Consider the following 23409-nt stretch of genomic DNA (forward strand, 5'->3'; position numbering starts at 1 on the left):
CATATGTGGGAGCTGTTTCTTCTGCTGAAGCATTTGTATTTCTGTCCATACAGACATCAGATTTACACAGCTCAGTACTGTCTGTCTGATCTAAAATTTTCTGCTGCAGTAAAGTAATAGTTATAAGTATTATCCATCCCCCAGTTTGTGACTAGAGAGTGAAAAAAAAAGTAGCAGACTGGTGAACTCATCTTTCTGTCACTCTGCTCCCTTCTCCTACCAGCATGCTCATTGTCATAATGATCATTGTAGCACAAGTGACTGGCTCCTTGTGCTGCTTCTTCTTCCCCAGAGTGAACTCTGCTGTACTATGATTGGCAAGAGGCTTATACCAAGTCAAGTGCAGGTACTTACAATGTTTACTTTTAATGATGTATTAATGAATACTGTAGATAACTGCATTCATTTGTATCCTATATATCTGCCTAATGGTTATCTTTAAAATTGCCTTCTACTGGTTTATTGCAATACATAAACAATTCTTAGAAAAAAACTTTTTCCTAAGAAATAAAGAGCTAATGGAATATGTAAACTCATGGGTTTTAAATTTGTGGTTTTATTTGAAGAAGCTTGATATTCACTGACCGGAAGTGGAGTAACTCTCCAGCTCATATGTGGTTCCATAACCAGATGGCTCAATCTCTGCATATTTTATGTCTTCTTTGAGGTCCAGCATAGGTACATAGTAGATATCATCTTTACTCATGTCCATGTAACCTCCATCACAGTCTACCGGGATTGAAAAGTTACTGGAAAGATAAAACATGAATATATATATATAAATAGAAATACATATTTAAAGTGAAAAATCATATATGGAGTGCATTCTTAAAGAGGATCTAAAGTCCAAAAAAGCAGGCAAATAACTAGTCACCAGTATTGCCTACGGTCTCTCTTCAACTGATTTTTTCCCCATTGAATTTTAAATGGAAAGTATAGTTGTAAAACAAAAAAAAAAAAGATATATATATATATATATATATATATATATATCTATATCTATATGTATCTATATCTATATGTATCTATATATCTATATATATATATATATATATATATATATATATATATATATATATATATCAAGCTCAGGTCTAATAATATTTATTTTGTAGGTAAATACAAAATATTTTGTTTTCTCATTTCCATCCAGCAGGTGGAGCTCTGGTTTCTACATATTTTTCAGGGTACCTATTTCAGGGTATTCATATTTGCTAGCTAGGTCACACCGCGTGCAGCTATAGAGTCATTTGCCGCCACTCTGCCGACACCTCCCCCCTCCTGCTAATAACAAAATGTTTGGTATTATGTGAACCCATATACAAAATACAAAGCCTACTGTGAATGGGCAGCAGAGGGGAGGGGCAAGCAGAGAAGCTCTGTAGGAGAAGGCAGTGTCTCTCCTGTGAAAACCGCCAGGAGTGTAGCAATAGCTGTACTTCGCCTGCCACTCAAAACTGTCAGATGTAAATGAAAGAGATAAGTCCATGAGGTGGCATGCACCTAGATAGAGTTTACCTATAGTAAGCTAGCAGATGTTCGAAAAATTACTGAATTCCTGGAATTCAGCTTTAATAGCTCAAATTCCATTATATTCACACAAATTAATGAGTCCAACCCTTTCCCTGCTTGCCTGTTAAAAGAACTCTGAACAAAGTTTCATTGAGACTAAAAAGAAACAGCTTCTTCCGTGCTTCTCTTTGGAAAGCTCATATTACTCTGCAACCATGCACATTGCTCCCAACTGTTCCGGATTCCAAGGGACTGTCCCTGATTTGGAGCAACGTCTCTCTGTCCCCCATTGTCCCTCATTTTGGTCTGACCTATATAGTTGTATAAATAAATTAAATGCACTTTTTATCTTTCAAAAAGTGTTTCCCAGCGCTAACCCTTTCATCCAATTTCTAAATTGCTGCATTTGCACATTTTAAAAGCCAAGATAAAGGAATAGTAGTGGTTAAAAAAAAGTCCTTGTGGATTTAATAAACCTTTTTTTGGGGGTTATTTCTCCTTTAAGGGGGTGTGGCAAGGGGCGTGCCCTATGCCTACATACGTTTGTTAGTAGGTGTCCCTCGTTCCCATCTGAAAATGTTGGGAGGAATGCGTGCACACTCTATTAAATGTGTATGCATATGTCAGAGATGATAAATAGTAAAGTAAAAATGTAAAACACCAGCTTTTAAGCCTTAAACCATAAGGTACATTAAAATCGATTCCTATTCTTTCTATATTTTAATATTCTCTTTTTTTACTGTGTTGTCCTATTTTTTTTTTTTTATGCAAGGTCAGGAACTGGGCTTTTTTATTTGAAAAAAAAAAAAACCTTAGGGGTGAACTCATGGTTACTGTGAAAATCAATGGGGCCATCCCACGAATTTCCCCAGTGGTCGTATGTGTAAAGGCCTGCCAACACATTGGGAGCACTGGAGATTGCCAGGGGAGCAAGGAATATGGCAAAATGTTTTGCCTATGCTTACCACCCTAGGTAGAACAAGCCTTTAATTCTAGCTGTGCGGTGGTGGCCCCATTGTATAGGTACATTTTACAGTAACCCCAATTACAGCTTTCTTATACATTTACGGTCAATATAAATATATATCATTATGTTTTTTGTTAAAAGGCCTGTAATGTTGATCAGGGGGCATTCTGTGCATATGGAAGAGATGTGACCATTTGTCAATGCCCAAATCCAGTTTTTTGGAGGGGGCGTGGCCTAGCGATGCACTAGAGCAGACGTGCTTCGCGGGAGCTCCGGCATCGGCGCCGATAATTGATCTTATTTGACTAGATCCCCCTCACTACTACTTGCCCCAGGCATGGGGAGGAAAACGGGCAAGTCCCTGCCCAAGAAGGGCTCAGCTTCGGGCAACATTAAATGTTTTTTGGCCGCGGAATCCGAGGAGGTCCCGGATCATGACGGCCTAGGCCGCACGCCGCACAGCACGCTGCCGATACTCACCCCCGCCTCTTCGGCCAGACCGGAGAGCAGATCCCGCTCGCCCGATACCTCGGCCGAATCGGAGGATGAGAGAGAATTGGCCGGCCCTGCCGAGATAGCTACCAGGGTGAGTGATCTCCCGACTAAGGCCGACCTCGCCTCGATGCTGTTGAACCTTGAACGAGCGATTCGGAAGGAAGTGTCGGCGGTCCGTTCGGACTTATCACAGGTACTGGTACGTGTGGAAGAGACGGAACAACGACTGGATAGACACGCGTCTGCTATTCGATCGCTTCAGACGACTACCCGTCAACTTACGATCGCCCACCGTACGGCGCTATATAAAATCGAGGACCAGGAAAACAGAAACCGACGCAACAACGTTCGGATCCGTGGCCTTCCGGAGGCGACCGGAGACGACGACCTCTTGCCATCAGTCAGGGGCATTTTTAACAGCCTTCTCGGCAAGGCGCCTGACGCGCCGTTGAAGATTGATCGGGTCCATAGGGCCCTCCGACCTCGCTCCATGACCACGGAGGCTCCACGAGATATCATCTGCAGACTTCATCACTACCCGGATAAAGAACTAATTATAAAGAAGGCCCGGGATGCCACGCCATTTGATTTCCATGGCGCCTCCCTCACCTTATATCCGGACCTGGCCAAAGAGACTTTGGATAGGCGCAGAGCCTTGCGCCCCCTCACGGAGCTTCTACAGTCTGCCTCTATCAGGTACCGATGGGGCTTCCCTGCTGCTTTAATCGCCTCGGTCAACGGCAAGACCTCTGTCCTAAGGTTTCCTGAAGACTTACCACGCTTCTGTGCTGACCTGAACCTTGAAGTACCTGAGCTACCGGGTTGGACTGATGTCCTCCCGCCACCACCGAAGCTCCCTGACCGTCAATGGCACAGAGCGGGCCGGAGGCCTCTGGCTGCGGATCTGGCTTCCCAGGGGCACCCCTGACCGGCGTAATGCGGGGTTATTCCTGTGTCCCTTCTCCCTCCGGCCCTCACAGACACCTTGGATCCTGCAAGCGGGAAGCTGATTCTCTAGTATTTGCCACTGACTTGGTTTCACTTTATTGGCCTCTGGATTACCTTCCTTGCTGCCCGGGATTTGCCACAGCGGGACGCTGCTCTTTTCTGTTTTCCCAAGTTCTTGCTGTTTCCTTTTTGCTTGTTTCTGCAGTCCCGGATACCTATCAATGCTTGATCTCTGGGACCTTCCCCGGTTCTACCCCGCCAGCTGTCTGAGCTTTTGCCGGGCTGTGCGACATATATGTGACCCCCTGTGGTCTCTGGCCCTGAAACTGATTGTTTGCCTCTTGGCGCCGTACTCAGTTCCTGATTGGACTTGAACCCTGTTTGCAGACCCTGTTTGGATCACTGTAATTTACATTTTGCCGTTGTCCTCCTTATTAACTGTTTTTTATTGGAAATGTTTATGTATATGTAGTGAGTTTAACTGCGGCGCCGATGCCGGACTACCATGGCGTGACCCTGGCCCTCGATGGCGTGGTTTGTCCTCGGTGGCCGGGTTTCCGCCGCCCCCCCTCTTGGTGGGTGCCGCCTTGCCCGGGGTCCCGGTGCCCTTGCCCCGCTTTGCGGGGGGGGCGGGCTGGGTGCGCGACCCGCCGCTGCACCGCGGTTTTCTGCGTGCGGTTAGTTCTGCTACTATGCTGCTGTCTTTGTTGCTACTATTCTGCTTCTTTCCCTGTCGCTCTCTCTACCCTCCTTTCTCTCCTTTGGTTATCCTTCTTGTCCCCGTCCCTCCCCTGCCCAACCCTCTCCCTCTGGTGTGGGGGGCCCTATCTGCCTTGGGTGTATTGCTGCTGGGGGATGTGGGAGGTGGGTGCCCCCTTTCTGAGACCCGATGGCTGCGGTGAAATTTATCTCATTTAATGTTAGAGGCCTTCATGCCCCTGGGAAGAGACATCAATTGTTCCGGGAACTGAACCGTCTCCGGGGGGATGTGGTCTTTCTGCAGGAGACCCATCTCACCCATACCACTTCCGTCAAATTGTATTCTCCCAAATACCCTACCTGGTACTATGGTCTCTCGGATATTACTAAGGCCAAGGGCGTAGCCATCGGGTTTCGGAGGGGTACCGCGTTTAAGTTGGATGATATGTTATGTGATCCGGCTGGCCGTTATTTGTTTCTCCGGGGCACTCTGGGCAGCATGTCATGCACCTTAGCTACTCTTTACTCCCCCAATAGACAACAGGCTTCCTTTGTCGCCTCGACACTCTCTAAACTAGGAGACTTCGCGAGGGGTTGTGTGGTCCTGGCGGGTGACTTCAACGCGGCCCTGGAACCTTCTCTGGACACTTCCAGGGGGAGTTCGCCTTTGTCCTATAAACAGCTGAAATGCATACGTACAAAACTGCATGAGCTGCAGTTGATGGACACCTGGAGGATCGCACACCCCCGCGAACGTGACTTTACCTTTTTCTCCCCGGTGCATCATACCTACTCGAGAATTGACCTCTGTTTTCTCGATCACCAACACCTGCCACTCTTAGTTAAATCGGCCATTGAAACATCTCCCCTGTCGGACCACGCTCCGACTTCGTTTACCCTTAAGGTTGAATCTTTGCCGCCCAAGGCCGCTACTTGGCGGCTGAACGAGACCCTTTTAACCGAGGAGGCGGACAGGAAAGTTTTGGGTGAGGAACTAGATTTCTACTTTCAGACTAACATGTGTACCGAGATCTCTCCGGGCGTGCTATGGGAAGCACACAAGGCCTTTATTAGGGGTAAACTTATTGAACTGGGGGCCAGGAAAAAGAGGGAACGGGTGGCACAGCAGCTTCAGTTAGTTGCGGAGATTAGGAGCCTAGAGAAGATTCATAAACGGAGCCTCTCAATCCCCGTTCTGCACACCCTTACAGCGAAGCGAGAAACCTTGAAGTCCCTCATGCATTTGGACCAGAAGTCTAGATCGAGGCTGGTAGCCCAGCGCTTCTACGAATGGGGGGATAGACCTAGTAGGTTGTTAGCGGCTTCCATTAGGCGACGGAGAGCAGCTGCGTTTATACCTAAAATTAGAACCTCGGGGGGGTCCATGGCCTACGAAACTCCTCGGATTGCTAAGGAATTCCAGGATTTCTACCAGCAGCTATATCATGTTCGGCGTATAGACTCAGACGGGGAAGCTCGGCGGCAGCTCATTCGGGAATACCTGGACCGGGCGGCCCTCCCTCAGCTTCCCGCTGAGGCCCTGGCTGCCCTGGAAGGGGAATTTTCGGCGACGGAATTATTGCGAGCACTCCGAGCTATGGCGAAGGGCAAAGCACCCGGCCCGGACGGCCTTCCAGTAGCATATTATCGCTTATATGCGGATAAATTGCTACCCCACCTTTCTAATTACGCTAACGTGACCTTGTCCGGGGAGGTTCTCCGCCCGGAGACTATTCATGCCCATGTTACGGTCATACCGAAGGACGGGAAGGACCCGGCCGATTGTGCAAGCTATCGCCCTATCTCGCTGCTCAACATCGACGCCAAAATTTACGCCAAGGCTATTGCGAATAGATTGTTGCCTCTGGTCCCACAATGGATTACGCGGGATCAAACCGGTTTTATACCAGGGAGAGAGGCTCGCGACAATTCTCTACGCACCATTACACTGATGTCGCTTGTACGGCGTCGGTCCCAGCCCACCCTGCTGCTTTCCACGGATGCTGAGAAGGCTTTTGACAGGGTGGACTGGGAGTTCCTTATGGCGACGCTGTCTCGTCTCGGGGTCGGCCCTTCCCTCAGATCGCAAATTTTAGCTCTTTACCATCATCCCACGGCCCAGTTGAGGGTTAACGGTACTCTCAGTGACCCCTTTACTCTATATAACGGTACGCGCCAGGGTTGCCCGCTTTCGCCCATACTTTTCGCAATATCGCTGGAACCTTTCCTGTCTATTATCCGTAGTAACCCGAACATACACGGTGTTGAAGTGGGTGGGACGGAACACAAATATGCGGCCTATGCCGATGATATTTTATTTTACGTGCAACAGCCACTGATCTCTCTCCCTAACCTCGTAGCCGAATTTACAGCTTTTGGCAGGGTTTCGAATTTTAAAATAAATATGTCTAAATCCGAAATTCTGAATCTCACGGTCCCTCCCCTTGTAGCCACGTCTCTCAGGCAATCTTTTCCCTTTGCTTGGCAGACACGGCGCCTAAAATATTTAGGTATTTATCTGACGCCCAACCCACTTGCTCTTTTCCGCGCCAATTTCCTCCCGCTTCTTAATACGCTAAGGTCAGACATACAGAGATGGTCCCAGGTGGGTCACTCTTGGATGGGTAGGATTGGGGTGGTGAAGATGAACCTGCTGCCCAGGGTGCTCTTCTTGCTGCAAATGATCCCCTTTGGGGTACCGGTGGGGTTCTTCACTATATTACATTCAATGGTTTACAGGTATATCTGGAATAGGAGGAAACCCCGACTGCCACGGTCCCTGCTTATGCGCCCGCGGAGCGCGGGGGGACTGGCAGTGCCGGATTTTCGACTCTATTTCCGGGCTATTGTGCTAGCCAGGCTCTCGGACTGGAAATATGGTATGAATACTAAATTGTGGGTCGAGCTGGAAACGCTGCTGGGTGGGACTGACCTTTCTAATCTTATGTGGCTTCCAAAGCATCATAGGACTCTGTCTGCTGATTCTTCACCTCTAACGACCTCTTCTTTGGCAGTGTGGGACTCTTTGTACAAAAAAAGCTCCGGGCTCTATAACTCACCTTTACTATCTTTGTCAGGCCACAACTATTTTCCGCCCGGTAATGTGGGACCCAACTCACGTGCCCCTTGGAGCCTTGGGGACAAGACTTTCCTTCACCAGCTCACCAGACCATCCGGGGTTCTCCCTCTCCCCACCATTTTGGGGGAATCGCCTATTTCACCTATGGATCAGTGGAAATACTACCAACTGTCGGCATTTGTTCGATCTCTTCCTAAACCGCTACGTTCCATATCCGAGCTTACACCACTGGAGTCTGCTTTCTCAGGTGACCTACCTGTGGAGAGACCTGTCTCCTATTTTTACCACCTGTTATTATCCCTAGAATCTCACAGGACACCTACTTTTATCCGCAATTGGGAACTGGATTTGGATGAGACACTCACCCCTGCCCAAGTGTCTACTATTCTTCACAGGGCACACGCCACTTCGGGGTCGGCCAAAACAGCTGAGATGTCCTACAAGCTTCTGACCAGATGGCACTATACGCCTATAACGCTACACTGGTTTTTCCCCCAGACCTCACCGCTCTGCTGGAGAGAATGCGGGGAGCGAGCCTCCCACGCCCACATCTGGTGGTATTGCCCACGTATACGCCCGTTTTGGCTCGCAGTTCTGCATTGGATCCAGCAGATTCAGGGTCAGGAGGTTCCGAATGATCCATGGCATGTGCTATTCCACTGTTCGGAAAAGCCGGCAGGCTCATATAAACGCTCTATTACGCCCCATCTTCTCAATGCGGCAAAGACTCTTATCCCGAGATATTGGAAACAGAGGAAGATCCCCACGCTCCGTTGCTGGCTGCTCAAGGTTGATCAAATATACTACATGGAAGATATGACACTCTCCCTGAGAGGCAAGTCAGACCTTGCAAAAAAGATTTGGGCCTGTTGGGTCGCCTTTAAGTACACGCCCCCGTATGCAGCTATGGTATCCAGTCCTGTGTAATATCATATACTGTAGCCATGTATGGTCCTTGTTTTTGATGTATTTCAATGAACTATGTATATCAGGCTTTAGCCTCTGAAATTTCAGTCTGGCGGTTGGGCCCCCCCCCCCCTGCTTTCTTCCCTCTAGACGGACTTTCCTTTCTTCTTTCTCCTCTTCTGGTTACAAATAGGGGGGAGTCATGTACATTTTTTGAGCTATCCATATTGGAGTTTAAGCAGCGTGTTGGGTGAATGTGGCCTACTGGTTGTATTGCTCCTCTGATTTTATATTTTATATCAGCGATGACTTGTATGTGCTCCTTCTCTTTAATAAAAACTAATTTAAAAAAAAAAAAAAAATCCAGTTTTTTGTTGTTTTTTTGCTTTGCATAGAGTGGGGAATAATCCGAACCTCTCTCAACATGTTATTGATGTTCATAGATGGGAGATTTCTCCCCACTTTCTATCTCTTTTAGGAGGACATAGCTGTAGTATTGCAGCTTGCACCTGTAGTTTTCTTGTTACTTCATTTCACATGACCTCCAAGCAAAAACATTTTTATCTTTCTTGTGTGAAATACTGATCTCATCAATGTACTGGAGATTAAAGAGAAACTGCAGTCTGCTCATATAATTTGTAATAAAAAAAACATCTTTGCCATTCTGAAGCTTCCCTCCAAAACTTTGCATATTATTTCATATATACTGCGATTCTGTACTTGCCAAATATGCTGCAGAAATCTCCCTCCACTGCTGGCTGCGATCATTTTAACTGTGGGCAACTGAAGCGGCAGCCTGTTCACTGAATTTACCCAGACACACACAGAGGCACACCTCCAGCTCTGCAGCTTTCATTGGCCCTCTTATGACTTATCCCTGCCCCTTCCTGGCAAACTCACGAGAGTGAGAGAGAGAGCTGTGTATGATGTCATAAGCCTAGGCTTTTTTTCCAGACAACAAACAGGAAGTGGGCTGTATAAGGTATTTACTGGCAGAAAAAAAACTTTTACTATCCAAAGTTAAAACAACAAGGACAGAAGATTTAATAGATGTAAAGTTGAAAAAATTACTGAAGTCCCGCTTTAAAGAAGGCAGACGTTAAAATCTAGCCTTCATGACAATCAAAGCCCCCCCTATACACACAGTTGAGGAGTAAATATAGATACTGAGTCAGGGACGTAGATAAGGGGGGAGTCAGGGGGGTCCAACACAGCAGGGGAGGGCCGCTGCCTTCTCAGCCAATATGGTACACAAGGTGTGCTGTCCATCACTCCAACTAAATCATTCCATGGGCTTCCTGTCTTAGTGGGTGCAGGATGAAGTGGTTCTGATGTGGGGAGAAGTCTGAACACAAGATTCAGAACTCCATGCAGTGAGTGAAGGTCCTGCAGTGATCGAGGTAAGGGAGGAGAAAGTGTGTTGCCCCAGCGGAAAAACAGGGAGCTCCAGAAGTGCCTGTGCCCCCTTTAATAATACCTTGTAATATCACCCATATCTCTGTCCTTTTACGAGGGTGACTGCCATCACATTAAAAGGACAGGAATATAGGTGGCATTACAATGGCTGTTATTAGGCAGACCAGCTGCACTCCAGTAGTTTAATATACAAAAGTTCTTAAAAATACAGCAATCACAGTTAAAGTAGGGGCATAAAACTGTTGATGCGTTTCACGCTGAACTAGCGTTATGAGTAAGTGCCAGTTTAGCGTGAAACACATCAACAGTTTTCTTCCTCTACTTTCACTGTGATTTCTGTATTTGTAAGGACTTTTTGTATATTAGTGACTACTGGTGGGCAGCTTCCCAATGTTTCTATTTTCTTATGAACTAAGGCAGCGACCAGCGAATGTGAGTGACAGATCGGTGTGGACCAACCTGGAATAGTGGTCATCTTTTTGTTATTAGGCTGGATTCACATGATCCAAAGCTCTAAAAAGTCTTTGCCAAGTGGCAGTTTCTAATGATGCTAATGTTACACAACCAAAAGCCAAGTGTTTGGCTGGCAGTTGTTGCATGTCCCCATCATATTGAATGGCCAAGTTTAATATTCAGCTTGATGTGCCCCGTCAAATTTTCCACGGCTAAGCTTCACAGCCATGACATGTGCTTACCCGCCCTCAGCTGTATTTTATACTTAAAGTATAACTAAAAGCAAAACTCTTTTTTTGTTTTAGTTTTGGATAGAGTGCAGAGGGGTTAGAACATTTGTTTGTTTTTATTGCTGTTTGAGTCATCCGCTCTATTTGTCCTGTTTACCATTATCATTGAAAGTAAACGAAAACTCAAAATTTTGGGTTGTCCCCAGAAAAGTAATAGAGGGGAAATCTTCCAATGGACTCACTAGTTCTGGTGACCTGGGGGTCCCCAAGAAGTTCCCTTAATTTGCAGGGATTTCCTCTCACTTCCTGTTTGTCTATGGGACAGGCAGTGAAGGGAAATATCTGCAATGGGACACAGATGGTGAAAAAAAATCTGATAGCGGTTATAACCCTCCCTTGCTCTATCCAAAATTTAAAAAAAAAGTTCTACTTTAAGGTGGGTGGTTGAGGCGCAGTAAAACTGGGGCTCAAGCCTGTGTTTTTACTGCCCCCACACCACCCATGCAAAAGAGGTCTTAAAGGGGGAAGAATTATCTGTCTGCTAGCGTTGTTCTCATAACAACCAGTCAATGACTATGCGCTTTATACACGCATGATGCCTGCACTCCGTACATTACGTATTCCTGACCTCTGCACTCTGTGCTTTACACAATCCTAAACTCTGCATTTGTACATAACACACTTCTAACCCCTGCACTTTGTACGTTACCCACTTATGAGCCCTTCACTCTGTACATTATATACACATGACACCTTCTCTCTATACATAACAGACTTCTAACCCCTGCACTCTATGAAACGCATCAGTTTTGTTCCATTTTTCTCCTTTGTTGCTGTGGTTCGTATGATGTAATTCTTCACAAAAAATAAAGGCACAAACCATTTTTGGTTCGATCCGGAGTGCGGCTGTCCAGAGTTTTTTCTTTTGCCATTTATTGACTCTGTATGTAGGCCTAATCTTTAAGTTCCACCCACTGGTAATGCAATTTTGCCACACCCACATGCTGCTTCATAATTCTCCTCTGGGTGCCCAAGAGGGGGCCCTGCCATGCAGTCTGTTCAGGGCCCAATGCCTAGTCTGACAGACTGACCTCTTTGGTAACCAGACATTGAAGCCTAACTCCTTGTCTGCTGTTTGCTTCATTAAAAGGTTTGCCTGCTGGGGAGCTGTATATATATATATATATATATATATATATATATATATATATATATATATATATATACACACAACGCTACTAATAAATCTAATAATCCACAAAAACATATAATAAAACCTTATAAATATAGGTTTTAAAAGGAGACAAAAAGTCCATAAAGTCCCCAAGCCGGTAATTCATAAAGTGCAAAAAGTGCTCAACAGAGTCAAATGGTGCCGTTTATGACTTTGGTTGAAATATTATTACTATATATGTGTGCAATGTACATTTATTACCAGCACCACAAATGTGTATAAAAGCCCTTTCACAATGTGACCAACCGTGCGTTTGCGGCAAAGTGCGATCATTTTAGCGGCACTTTTTTCCCGATGTTTAAATGGCGCTTTATGCCCACTAGTGGGGTACTATTACCCTCAAAAAGGGGTTAAAAGCTCTGTGTAGTGGCGCTTCCTAAGGGCCTCCTAAGTGCTGCCCTTTCAATGGCAGGGGCATTTTGGGAGCGCTGTGTACAGCACTCCCAAACCACCCCAAAGATGCTGCTTGCAGGACTTTTTCTAACGTCCCGCAAGCGCACCACCAGGGTGTGAAAGCACTCATTGTAATATATAGGAGGCAGTTTTCAGGCGCTATTTCTAGTGCTAAAACGCCTGAAAACTGCCACAGTGTGAAAGAGTTCAAATGTTTTTTAAATAATTCGATCTTGATTGCCAATTACACGGTATATGTGTTGTTAGCTGCAAAACCTCTACAATGAAGTGATTAATGCATTTCTTAAAAAAAACAGTAGCACCCTTGCGCTCTATATCTTAGCGTCAATAATTGTATGCTTTAATGTGTTCGAATTTGAATTACCTATGAAATATCTAAACTCATATTTGTGTTCACTAGTATGAATGATGGAAGTAAAGATTACCTTGACATCCTCTCTCCAGTGGAAGTGTTACTGTAGACCTCATTCTCTTTCCTATTTTTGTCAGCATAGTACTGCAGGAAGGTGTGTTTGTTTCTGTGTAAATAATCCACCAGATCTCCGAATCTGCAGTATTCCGTCACTATGTAAATCGGTCCTGGTAATCCAAGAAATGGTACATCTTAAATATGATATAGCACACATAGCAAAGGAATCTTTACTGTAAGAGCAGCAAGGATATGGAATTCTCTTTCACAGGCAGTTGTTTCAGCGGGGAGCATTGATAATTAAAAAAAAACTATTAGATAAGCACCTGAATGACCACAACATACAGGGATATACAATGTAATACTAACATAAAATCCCATACATAAGTTGGACTTCATGGACTTTTTCAACCTCACCTACTATGTAACTACTCACTTACTATGTAACTACGGTATGTATATGGCCCCCACTGCCCCAAATAACCAAGGACGCTCTTATTAAAAATGAATACATTTACAAACCTATCCTGCCTGTGGTTAACAACCGAATCTTACTTTGTCGAAGAACTCATCCCTACACAGTTACTACCTTTAGTATTATGTCCACTTCTCTTTGCATTGTAAGCACAAGCAGGGCCCCCCTAATCCTCGTGACTTAAATTATATTGTAACTGTACTATCTCTCCTTACTTTGTAAAGGTCTGTGGAAACACTTTGTGCTATTTAAATCCTGTTTAATAATAGTAATAATAATAATAATGTGTATGCTGTGCCCATAGGCATGTGACTTTTTTTTTGTTTTTATGTTTTTACACATTAATCTCTATTTTTATAAATAATATCTTATTCATTCACTTTTACTAAATCTATAATGTGAGGCTCGGTTCACACAGCGGGCGGCACGACTTGCAGCGCCGTGACCTGCCGCGACCTGCCGCGACCTGCAAACGATCAGCGGCGACTTGCAAAACGACTTCTGTATAGAAGTCAATGCAAGTCGCCTGAAGTCGCCACAAAAGTAGTACAGGAACCTTTTTTCTAAGTCGGAGCGACTTGAGTCGCTCCTATTAGAACGGTTCCGTAGTACAGAACGGAGCGCGACTTGTCAGGCGGCGAAGTCGCCTGGACAAGTCGCCCCTGTGTGAACCGAGCCTTATAAGTGAAGTTATTAAAAAGTTTAACTGAAAGGGGTTGTGTGTTGTTTGTGTTTTTTCATCTTAATGCATCCTATGCATTAAGGTGAAAAAAAAACACCTGGCAATAACTGCCCCCCCCCCCATTTACTTGCCTAAGCCTGCCTATATGCTCGGCTTGTCCCCGGTTTCCTCTTCTCCACAGAGTCTTTTGATTGATTGGATAGATTGATAGCAGCGCAGCCATTGTCAATCAAATCCAATGACACGGCCGACATGGACGCAGAGTGTATAAGATGGGAGAGTGCCCGCAAGGTAACCCCCTTCCCGAGGGGGTTAGCTATTGCTGGGAGGAACTGAGAGGGCTGACGTGGGACCCCAGAACAGGAGGATCGGGGCCACTCTGTGCAAAACAAGCTGCACAGTGGAAGTATGATATGTTTGTTATCTTTAAAAAATAAAAAATTAACCTTTACAACCCCTTTAATTGCACAACATTTTGTGCTAGCATGTCCAGCCATTCAAAAGAAAGGGCACAAATGATTTTTGACTGTCTATACTGCAATACCAGATATGACCAGCACTGGTAAATATGCAATTTTATCCATGTAACGTGGGATAAAAAAGCTCTTTCTAATACTAAATCTACATGCACACGAGCGTATTAATTTATGCTCCAAATATGCTGCCAGAAGTTGGCAGAAATAATACCTCTAATGTTTCATGTTTATTCATACCTGCATATTCTAGCCACTGGAATACATTTACGTGCATATGCACAAGTTTAAGAGTGTACGGGCATAAATTAGGCTAAAGAGCTTCTCTCTCTCCCCTGAATGCTGCTCTAAAATACACTTGTAAATTCACACGGACATTAGATCACCTAGAGCTGCTTTCAGAGGTGCAAAAAAAAAAGCCAGAGGCCCTTAAAAGTTGTTTTTTTTGCTTGTGTGCATGAGGCCTTAAAGGCGGGATCAAATCCCCCTTCAAGAGGTAAGGTTTTGCTAAGGAAACATGTCTCCATATAAACTAAGGTAGTCTTACCAAAGATAAATAGATTACTGTATATGGTAATGGGAAAACAACTATAAAAAATATTATTTTTTTCTAAGCATTAATGAATATTTTTTGATACATTGTCAGAAAATATCCACAGCACGATACAATGAAAAACCATCTTTACAACAATGTTGGTAAAACAGAAGAAAAGGTAGAAATCATTTCAAGACAGACCCATCCAGACTTGGACCCGAAGAGACATCACAGCCCCTTGTACTTGAATGAATGAATGAATGAATGACTTGTATAGCACTACCTATACGAACTGAATCGCCTCAGGGCGCTTTTCTACTTGGTGTAGTTACAATTTTGCTCAGGGTGTTGAATGTTGCCTTTTGCAGAAATGGTTGCATCGGCCATATATACCTAATCCTCATATAGAGCAATACTAATACAATTAACCCATTATGTTTAGGGCCTATGTCAACAGGCTTTTGGTGGCATCAGATGGTTTCTGCATTCCTATATAAGTCTACAGGAAAGCAAAACCGGCTTAAAGCAGGTTAAGTGCAATTCCGAAGGAGGTCGTCTGCAGGATTTCAGGAGTGACTCAAACTTATGCCATTGACACAAGCCTGAAACCCACTGATGGAACCTTAGATTTGCATATGAGAAGCCTAGAAAGTGTTTACATTTCGACTATGAATGACCGTTTCTACTCATAAAAGGAAATACTATGCAATTTTGACTGGATATGACAAGTTAAACAGAATATGTAAAGTGAGTTATATTCAAAATGAATAGTCATAAAGTCTTGAAGGGTCTTGGTGGTAATAGTAGAATACATTTAAATTGAATGGACCAGTAAATCTAAAATATAACTGATTTATTACTTAATACTGTTTATTAAAGTAATTTGTTATGAGTTTATCAGAACTGTTACTAGAATTGAAAGCATGTTTTTGAAACATCATATTGTGTAATCTTTTCTGGATGTTACTAGTATTAGATTATTATTTCTGGTATTTTCCACAATGCCTGCTGCGCCAAAATGTATGTTTGGGTAAAGCAAATGCTGTTAAGATCTAATCCAATTTTTTAACATTTAGCAAAATAGCTTGTGGTTTATACTAACTCCTAGCATGCTATGTCAGCAGTAGTACTGCTGCATTGTTTTTCATTGGAACTTTAGTTGTGAACCATAACTGAGCACAGTAACTTGTATTTTCAGCATACTGGCTTTTTGATGAGTTTCCCCAATTTCAATAGAGAACAGGAAATACACTTTCCCTTTTTTGCATTGTCAAGTTCTTGTTTACCAGTTCCAAGAACTCCACCATTATACTCATTTAGGATCATCCGTAGTAACTAACACTGTACATTGTTTTAGGAGAGAACAAACTGTATCTCACACAACTTATAAGACAGGAATGGAAAGTTGAAACTAAGAGTACTAAAATGGTCTGTCCACCCACAATCAGTATTTTTGTTATAAACTGACTGAGTCTGGTAGGCTTAGACAGTCCCTATTTTCTTATCTGTATTTGATTCGGTGAGATCATTTTTCCATAAATTTAATCCTGGGAGTTTGGGATGTTTCTGCCTACTTTTGCATGTTCCAGCTTCTCCTGTAGCATTCTCTGTCCTATAAATAAAATGAAAAAACAAAACAAAAAAACTCCACAAGGGAAACTACAAAAGGTGTCCAGATCCAGAAATATAAGTGTAGAGATCTCACTATTCGAATTCCTGAGTGACATACAAAACTATTGGAAGGTTTAACCCACCATCATCTACCAGACAATCACCTGGACCTTGGGTAGGAAGTCTGATTGAAACATTGCCTCCTTGTGGGACCAGAGAATTTATATGTAAGACTGCTGCTCTTAGTGCCCCATCGTTGCTGTCAGTGGGAGGAGTAGCGCCATATTATTAGTTTAATTGGAAGGAATTAAGCCTCATCATTGGTGTCAGTAGGAGGAATAATGTCTCGTATCAGTGGCATAAATAGTGCCCCAAGAGCAGGATAAAGACAGGTAAAGGGCTGCATCTGGATGGTGGGCTGCAATTTGGAGACTGCTATCCTAGGTGGAGGAATCAAGATGACCAAGGGAACAACCCAAGGCTCTGTGTTTATCAGATAGAAGCGAGAAGGAGGCATCTAATTCCTCACGCTTTAGCCCCATATCACAGTTCTAGTTTTATGAATAAAAGCTCCTATATAATTTTTCTGGGTTGGGTGAATAAGTAGACTCCTAATTTCTCTCTTGCTGCTTTTCCTAATAGTAAATTGATAAGTTGTAAAATTTGAGTCCTTTGAGCAGTAATCTGGGCCAATGCAGGAACCTAAAGATTATACATATTTGCGCACCCATCAGCAAACCACATTCTTTGAAATGTTAGCTTTGAGCAGACTGACCCTTTAAACAGATATCAGCATGCAACAGTCTAGTGCTAGCATCATTTGTAGTTGCTATGAGTTACAACATATCTGGGTCACTTGCTAAAAGACCTTCTGTAAGCCCTGGAGTGTACAAAAAGTCACAAATAAGCAGTAAAACATCTTAAATTACCTCCTTTCGTACATGCAGCTAACAAGTTGACGATATTGAGGTGTGGACCTAGATGGCTCATTATCTTTAGCTCAGACATAAGAGCCTGCTTCTCACTACTTCGGGCAGTGGCTGTGAAAACACATTAATGGTATATGTATAAATAAACATTCATATTGTAAGAATATTCAGACATAACAGATTTTATGTTTTGATAGAATTACTGCCAGAAACACAACTCACATTTTAGCATCTTCACAGCTACTTTTGTGGTAGACTGAGCGTGGCCTAATCCATGAGCTGTAGCTTCAACAACTCTACCAAATGCACCAGAGCCAAGGGTTCGACCTGTAAAGCAAAATAAATAATGCTTTCTCAATAGAATCGATGGATATTTTTTTTTTCCAGTGAAGTAGAAGTGCGCACAGGATTGATTTAGTGGGACAAGGGATCTTCAGGTTGGGAGGGGCAGAGGCACATGTAGAAGGACTATTCCTGTTCTCTATATGAGGAATAATAGGGGTTTAAAGTGGATGTAAATCTGAACAAAACAGGTGCCTGTTTATTGTGCACTTATCTCAATTGAGAGCACTACGAGCCATTTCTGTCTGCTGCCTCCTGCATTTGTATTTATATAAGAAAGCCAAAGATGCTGAACTCAGAAGGAGAGCAGATGAAGATGTTGGTACCAGTGAGAGAGTTCATGGATATTGGGGATGAAGGGGAGAAAAGAGTATTGTGGGTCTTAGGGTTAGGTTTAAACCTCTGTCGGCTTTTATCTTTTATTTTCATATGTGTCTCATTGGGAGAATTACTGTCACATAGACACAACAGGAAGTAAAAGGAAATCTCTCCTATTGGACAGTTGTAACCAGAACAGAATTTCTATTCCTGTTTTTGTGACAACTGAATTGTTGGAATGTTCTCTCACTTTCAGACCTATTGACCCCAGAACTCAAAGAGAGGATGGTTTCCACCACTGAAGACTTAGGTAGCAATAAGAAAAGCTTACAGAGATTCTTGCCCTTACCTACTTTGCTCAGAAAATAAAGTTTTGCCTTTAGTTACACTTTAATGATGTTTAATATAAACATTTTTATACAGTTTGTACTTTAACTGCCTTAGCACACTGTATCTCAAAGAAGCTCAAATAAACTGCTCCTACAGGCTTTTGAGCTTTTTTGTGCTGGAAACTCCCCTCCATGTTAGCCAGTGTCTCCATGCACACTATGGCTTTTTCAGGAGTTTACAGGCATATGCTCTTACAGACAGAAACCAAACCCCACCAAACTCATGTTTTTGAGAAGAGCTTTCGAGCAGAATCATATAAAAATCCTTCTCTGTCTGTTAGTATCACAGAGGAGGGGGCAGAGAGCTGAGGTTACAGTGTGTGAGAGCTGATTGGATGAAAGGCACACACCCCCATCACCAATTTATCTCATGTGTCAGAAAGCACCAGAGAGAAATTACACTTAGAGCTTTGGAGAGAGATAAGTAAATGCTACAGATATATGTGCTTTGTTCAGATTTCATGACTGAAGTTTACAACTGCTTTAAACCAAAACCTGTTTTCTAGTTCTTGGTGGTGTGGAGAAGAATTAGAACATCTGGTGGGTTTTTACTGCTCTCAGGGGCTTAATTTGAAAATTGTACCTTTGTTTCCAGTCCTGCTGATATTGGAAAATTCTGCATCAGGGGCACCAACAGAAATAAAAATCTGACAGGGATCTTCCCTTTACCTACTCTACTAAAGAGAAGTATTTTTATTTCTGTCAGTGTTGCTGTTGGAAAGGTTCATGTCTGGTAAAATGTTGTGAGCGGAACAGCAAGCAAAGGGGAAATCTCTCTAATGGTGCTCCAGGTAACAGTTATGCCCTGTACACAGTCGGACATTCCGACCACAAAATCCATCAGATTTTTTCTGACGGATTTTGTCCGAAACTTGTGTTGCATACACACGGTTGGACAAAGTTGTCGGAAAATCCGATCGTTCGGAACGTGGTGAAGTTCGTTGCATACAACGGGACTACGTAGAGGCTAGTAGCTTTGGTCTCGTAATTTAATCTGAGCATGTGTGGCACTTTGTCCGTCGGAATTCTCTACAAACGATCGGAAAAAGTCAGATCGGATTTTGTTGTTGGAAAATTTTAGATCCTGCTCTCAAAATTTTTCTATCGGGATTTCCAACGGGAAAAGTCTGATAGAACCCACACACGATCGGATTTTCTGACAACATAATCCGATCGGACCTTTTCCGTCGGAAAGTCCGACCGTGTGTACAGGGCATAAAGACTTGACGAGAGTTGTGTCCCTTCCCCACCCTGGCCAAAACTATGAAAATATGTTTTAATTTGACGTACACTTTAGCCAAACATTGCTTAGAATATTCATTCTTCACAAACCAAGAAAAGGAGAGTGGCAGGGGAGTCCTTTTCCATTATTTTGTGCTAAAAGGTGTCTCTCTTTCTCACTCTTCCTACTGGAAGGATCTTATGTTTTTAATTTGAAGTTGTTTTTTTATTTAATTTTTTATAAATGGATAAAAATAAATGTACTTTTTATGGAAAAAGTGTGGTATTGGTGATTTAGGGGATTGTATATAAATTACAAATACAAATTATGCAGGAAGTCCTATTTGAATTCATTTGAATCACACTGGCTCATTGCTATACTCACTATTAACCACTTGGGGGCACTCTTTGCCTATTCACTGTTTCACAGTCTAATTTGCAGCACATTTCAATAATGATGGCTACAGTTTCCTTTTACTATTGCCATCTAACTGCGAACAAGCAATTTGCATTCCCATTATGTAGCTATATGCTGTCTCTTTTTCCAATGGTAATAAAGCATAACGAGCAGCCAGCAATAAAAACACTAATGAGTCAGTACAGCTTTTAGTAAACTTGTTCTGGAATGTGTGAAGAGAGGTGATGACAAGTGTATTATTATTATTATTATAGACCAATATGCAGAGTACGAACATTAAAAGTGGAAATAGTTGGACTGCGTCATGCAATACTTGTTGCTAGGTAATCGTGGTGGGTCTAAAATTCTGACTTTTGAGGCATAAGAAATTGAAAAAATAAAAAAATAATACACTTGTAGTATTGGTAAGGACACTGGGTTTCACAGTTATCACAGATTTGGCCAGGTTCATATATCTAAGACAGAGTGAGATGCAAGCCAATGAAAACACAATAAGAACTATGACATAAAACAGAACTCCATTCAAAAATGTGCGAGATAAAAATAAATGGCCCATTAAAAAGATAGAATTTAAAAAAAAATTCAATTTTTATTAGCTTTTCGGCTTTTTTTTTTCCCGCAGCACTTCTTTTCTTCCACAAGATGTCCCAAATCTGCAGGATCAATCAACCCACTTACTCTGAGCCCAGGTCACCCTGGACCTGTCCCACCCTGGACAGTGAAAGGAAAAGCAGCACTGTAATGAGCTTATCTCTCTGTCATTCTTCTATATCCTCCTATCAGCATGCTTCTTGTCACTACATGAACTGATTGGCTGCTTGTGTTGCTTCAGCCTCTCACACCTAAGCTCAGGTACTACGAGAGGATGACACAAGGTTTAATTTATGTAATTACACTGCTTGTATGTAAACATACATGTACAGTGGGTATAGAAAAAAAAATTGTTGATTTGCAGCCTGAAATGAACACAAACACAGTTTTTGTTTTATCCAGCTATATTTAGTCGATGCAACTTATAATATCCAAGTGAAAGATATAACACCAACATGTCAGAAAAACAAAACCAAAATAGAACCACTGAGTTGGAAAAAGGATCACCCCTTGTGTCAGTATTTTGTTGAACCACAATTGCTTTAATTACAGCATTTAGTCTGTTGGGATATGTCTCTAACCTTGCTCATATAGATTTTGCAATATTTGCCCACTCTTCTTTGCAGAACTGCTCAAGTTTAGTTATATTTGAGGATGACCGTTTGTGGACTGCAGTCTTCAAATCATTCCACAGACTTTCAATGGGGTTTAAGTCTGAGCTCTGACTTGGTCATGCAAGGACATTCACCTTTTTCTCCTTCAACCACGGTGTGGTAATTTTTGCTGTGTGCTTTGGGTCATTGTCATGTTGGAAGGTAAACCTTCTTCCCATTGACAAATTTCTGGCAGAGGGCAGCAGATTTCCCCAAGAATTTGTTGATATGTTGCCCCATCCATTTTCCTTCTATAAGTGAATAACTACCCCAGTCCTATACCAGGATATTACCGCCTCCCTGCTTTACAGAATACTTTATTAATCCCAATTTCCCTTGGGGATTAATCAAGTATTCTGTAAAGTATTCTGTGCTATAGGAATGGTGTTATTTAGATGGTGAACTGTATTGGATTTCCGTCAGTCATATAGTTTGGTGTTGGTGTCAAATAAATAAATGTAAGTCTCATCTGACCATGACACCCTTTTCCAGGTGGCCTCAGAATCTTCAAGGTGCATTTAGGCAAAGCTCAGTCATGACTGCATGTGGCCTTTCATGAGTGTTTTATCTCTTGCAACCCTTCCATACAAGCCCCATTTGTGGATAATTTGTGATATTGTTGTCCCATGAACACAATGATTACTCTTTATCATAAATTCCTGCAACTGCTTCTCCAAGAATTTGATGATATGTTGCCCCATCCATTTTCCTTCTATAAGTGAATAACTGCCCCAGTCCCTGCTGCAAACACCCCTATAACAGGATTTGATCTCCTCCCTGCTTTACATACTACTTTATTAATCCCAATTTCCCTTTGGGATTAATGAAGTAGAGTTGTTGTAGGCCTCCTGGTAGCCTCTCTGACCAGTTACCTCCTGGCTCCTTCATCCAGTTTGGAGAGAGGTCCTAATCCAGGGAGGGTCTGTGTTGTACCAAATACCTTCCACTTCTTAATAATAGACTTCACTGTGCTTCTAGGCACTGATAAAGCCTTTGAAATATTTATGTATCCATCTCCTGGCTTGTGCCTGGCCACAACTTTATCCTGAAGATCTTATCACAGTGCCCTGCCAACCATAGTTCGTTGCTTCAGTTGCACTACCAGGGACTGAAATGCTCCAGGAAAGCTCTTTTCACTCTGAGTTGAAAGTCAAATGGCTTTGTGTGCCATTGAGAACGTTCACCTGATCGATTTTACAAGTCGTTTTTAGGAGGGGGGTGATGCTTTTTCCAACTGTGGTTCTGTTTTTTAATTTCTTTAATTATTTTCTGACAAGTTGGTGTTTCACCTGGATGTTATAACTTGCAGGCAACCATTCTTTTCAAGTGGAAGCAAAGACGGTCTCCTTGTTTCTCATAATAGGTTTCTTTTAAAAGGAAAAAAAAAACACAGCTGACAATGACTTCTTTTGTCAAAAACGTGAATTTGGTCCTTAAAAGAAAAGCTGAATATTGATTCATCTGCCGCAGCTGTAATTCTAAAATGTTAAAGTTGATTTAACATAAAATGGTGGTAGTTAAATATTATTGAAATGTCTTTTAAAATTACACAGCTTATGAAAAGTTATATTTTAAAAAATGATCGTTTCTATGAAGCATATGCTATGGAATATTAACATTTGGAATGCAATTTAGGTGGGAGATGATGCAGTTACTAAGCCATATGTTTAAAAGATACTGTGATCCTACAGAAATATGTTAATATTCTACAGAGAATAAAGTACAAGTGACATATACAGTAAGTCGGTATATATATATATATCATGAGTGGGCACATGAATTTATACATAAACCCAGAGGGAAGGAGGAAAAGAAGCAAGTGTAACATTCCAGGATTCCTTTATAGTACAACTTTCCCCATCCTCGACCCTGCCAGCTACCAAAGGGGACACTAGGTCTAAATGGTAAATTTAAAGGGATAAGTGCACTCCAAAATTCTCAGGACTGGGGTGAAGACAATTAATTATTCAATAACCAGGCCTAAGAAGGTGAAAAGGTAAGTTTTGCCTC

General features: G+C 42.7%; 1 protein-coding gene across 2 annotated transcripts in view; it reads right to left on the reverse strand.

Annotated features, from left to right (window-relative positions):
* PDGFRB (platelet derived growth factor receptor beta) overlaps nt 1-23409 on the reverse strand; it is a 213194-nt gene that overhangs the window by 38341 nt on the left and 151444 nt on the right. For both annotated transcript variants that reach the window (XM_077474333.1, XM_077474332.1), the window contains 4 exons: nt 17690-17794; nt 17468-17578; nt 12779-12932; nt 586-749 (listed from right to left, as the gene is read on the reverse strand). In XM_077474333.1, coding sequence (XP_077330459.1) covers nt 586-749; nt 12779-12932; nt 17468-17578; nt 17690-17794 — 534 coding nt within the window. The remainder of the gene's footprint in view (nt 1-585; nt 750-12778; nt 12933-17467; nt 17579-17689; nt 17795-23409) is intronic.

The sequence above is a fragment of the Lithobates pipiens genome, unplaced genomic scaffold (genome assembly GCF_037356315.1).
Source record: "Lithobates pipiens isolate NorthernLeopardFrog02 unplaced genomic scaffold, aLitPip1_a1.2 Scaffold_8, whole genome shotgun sequence".
NCBI lineage: Eukaryota > Metazoa > Chordata > Amphibia > Anura > Ranidae > Lithobates > Lithobates pipiens.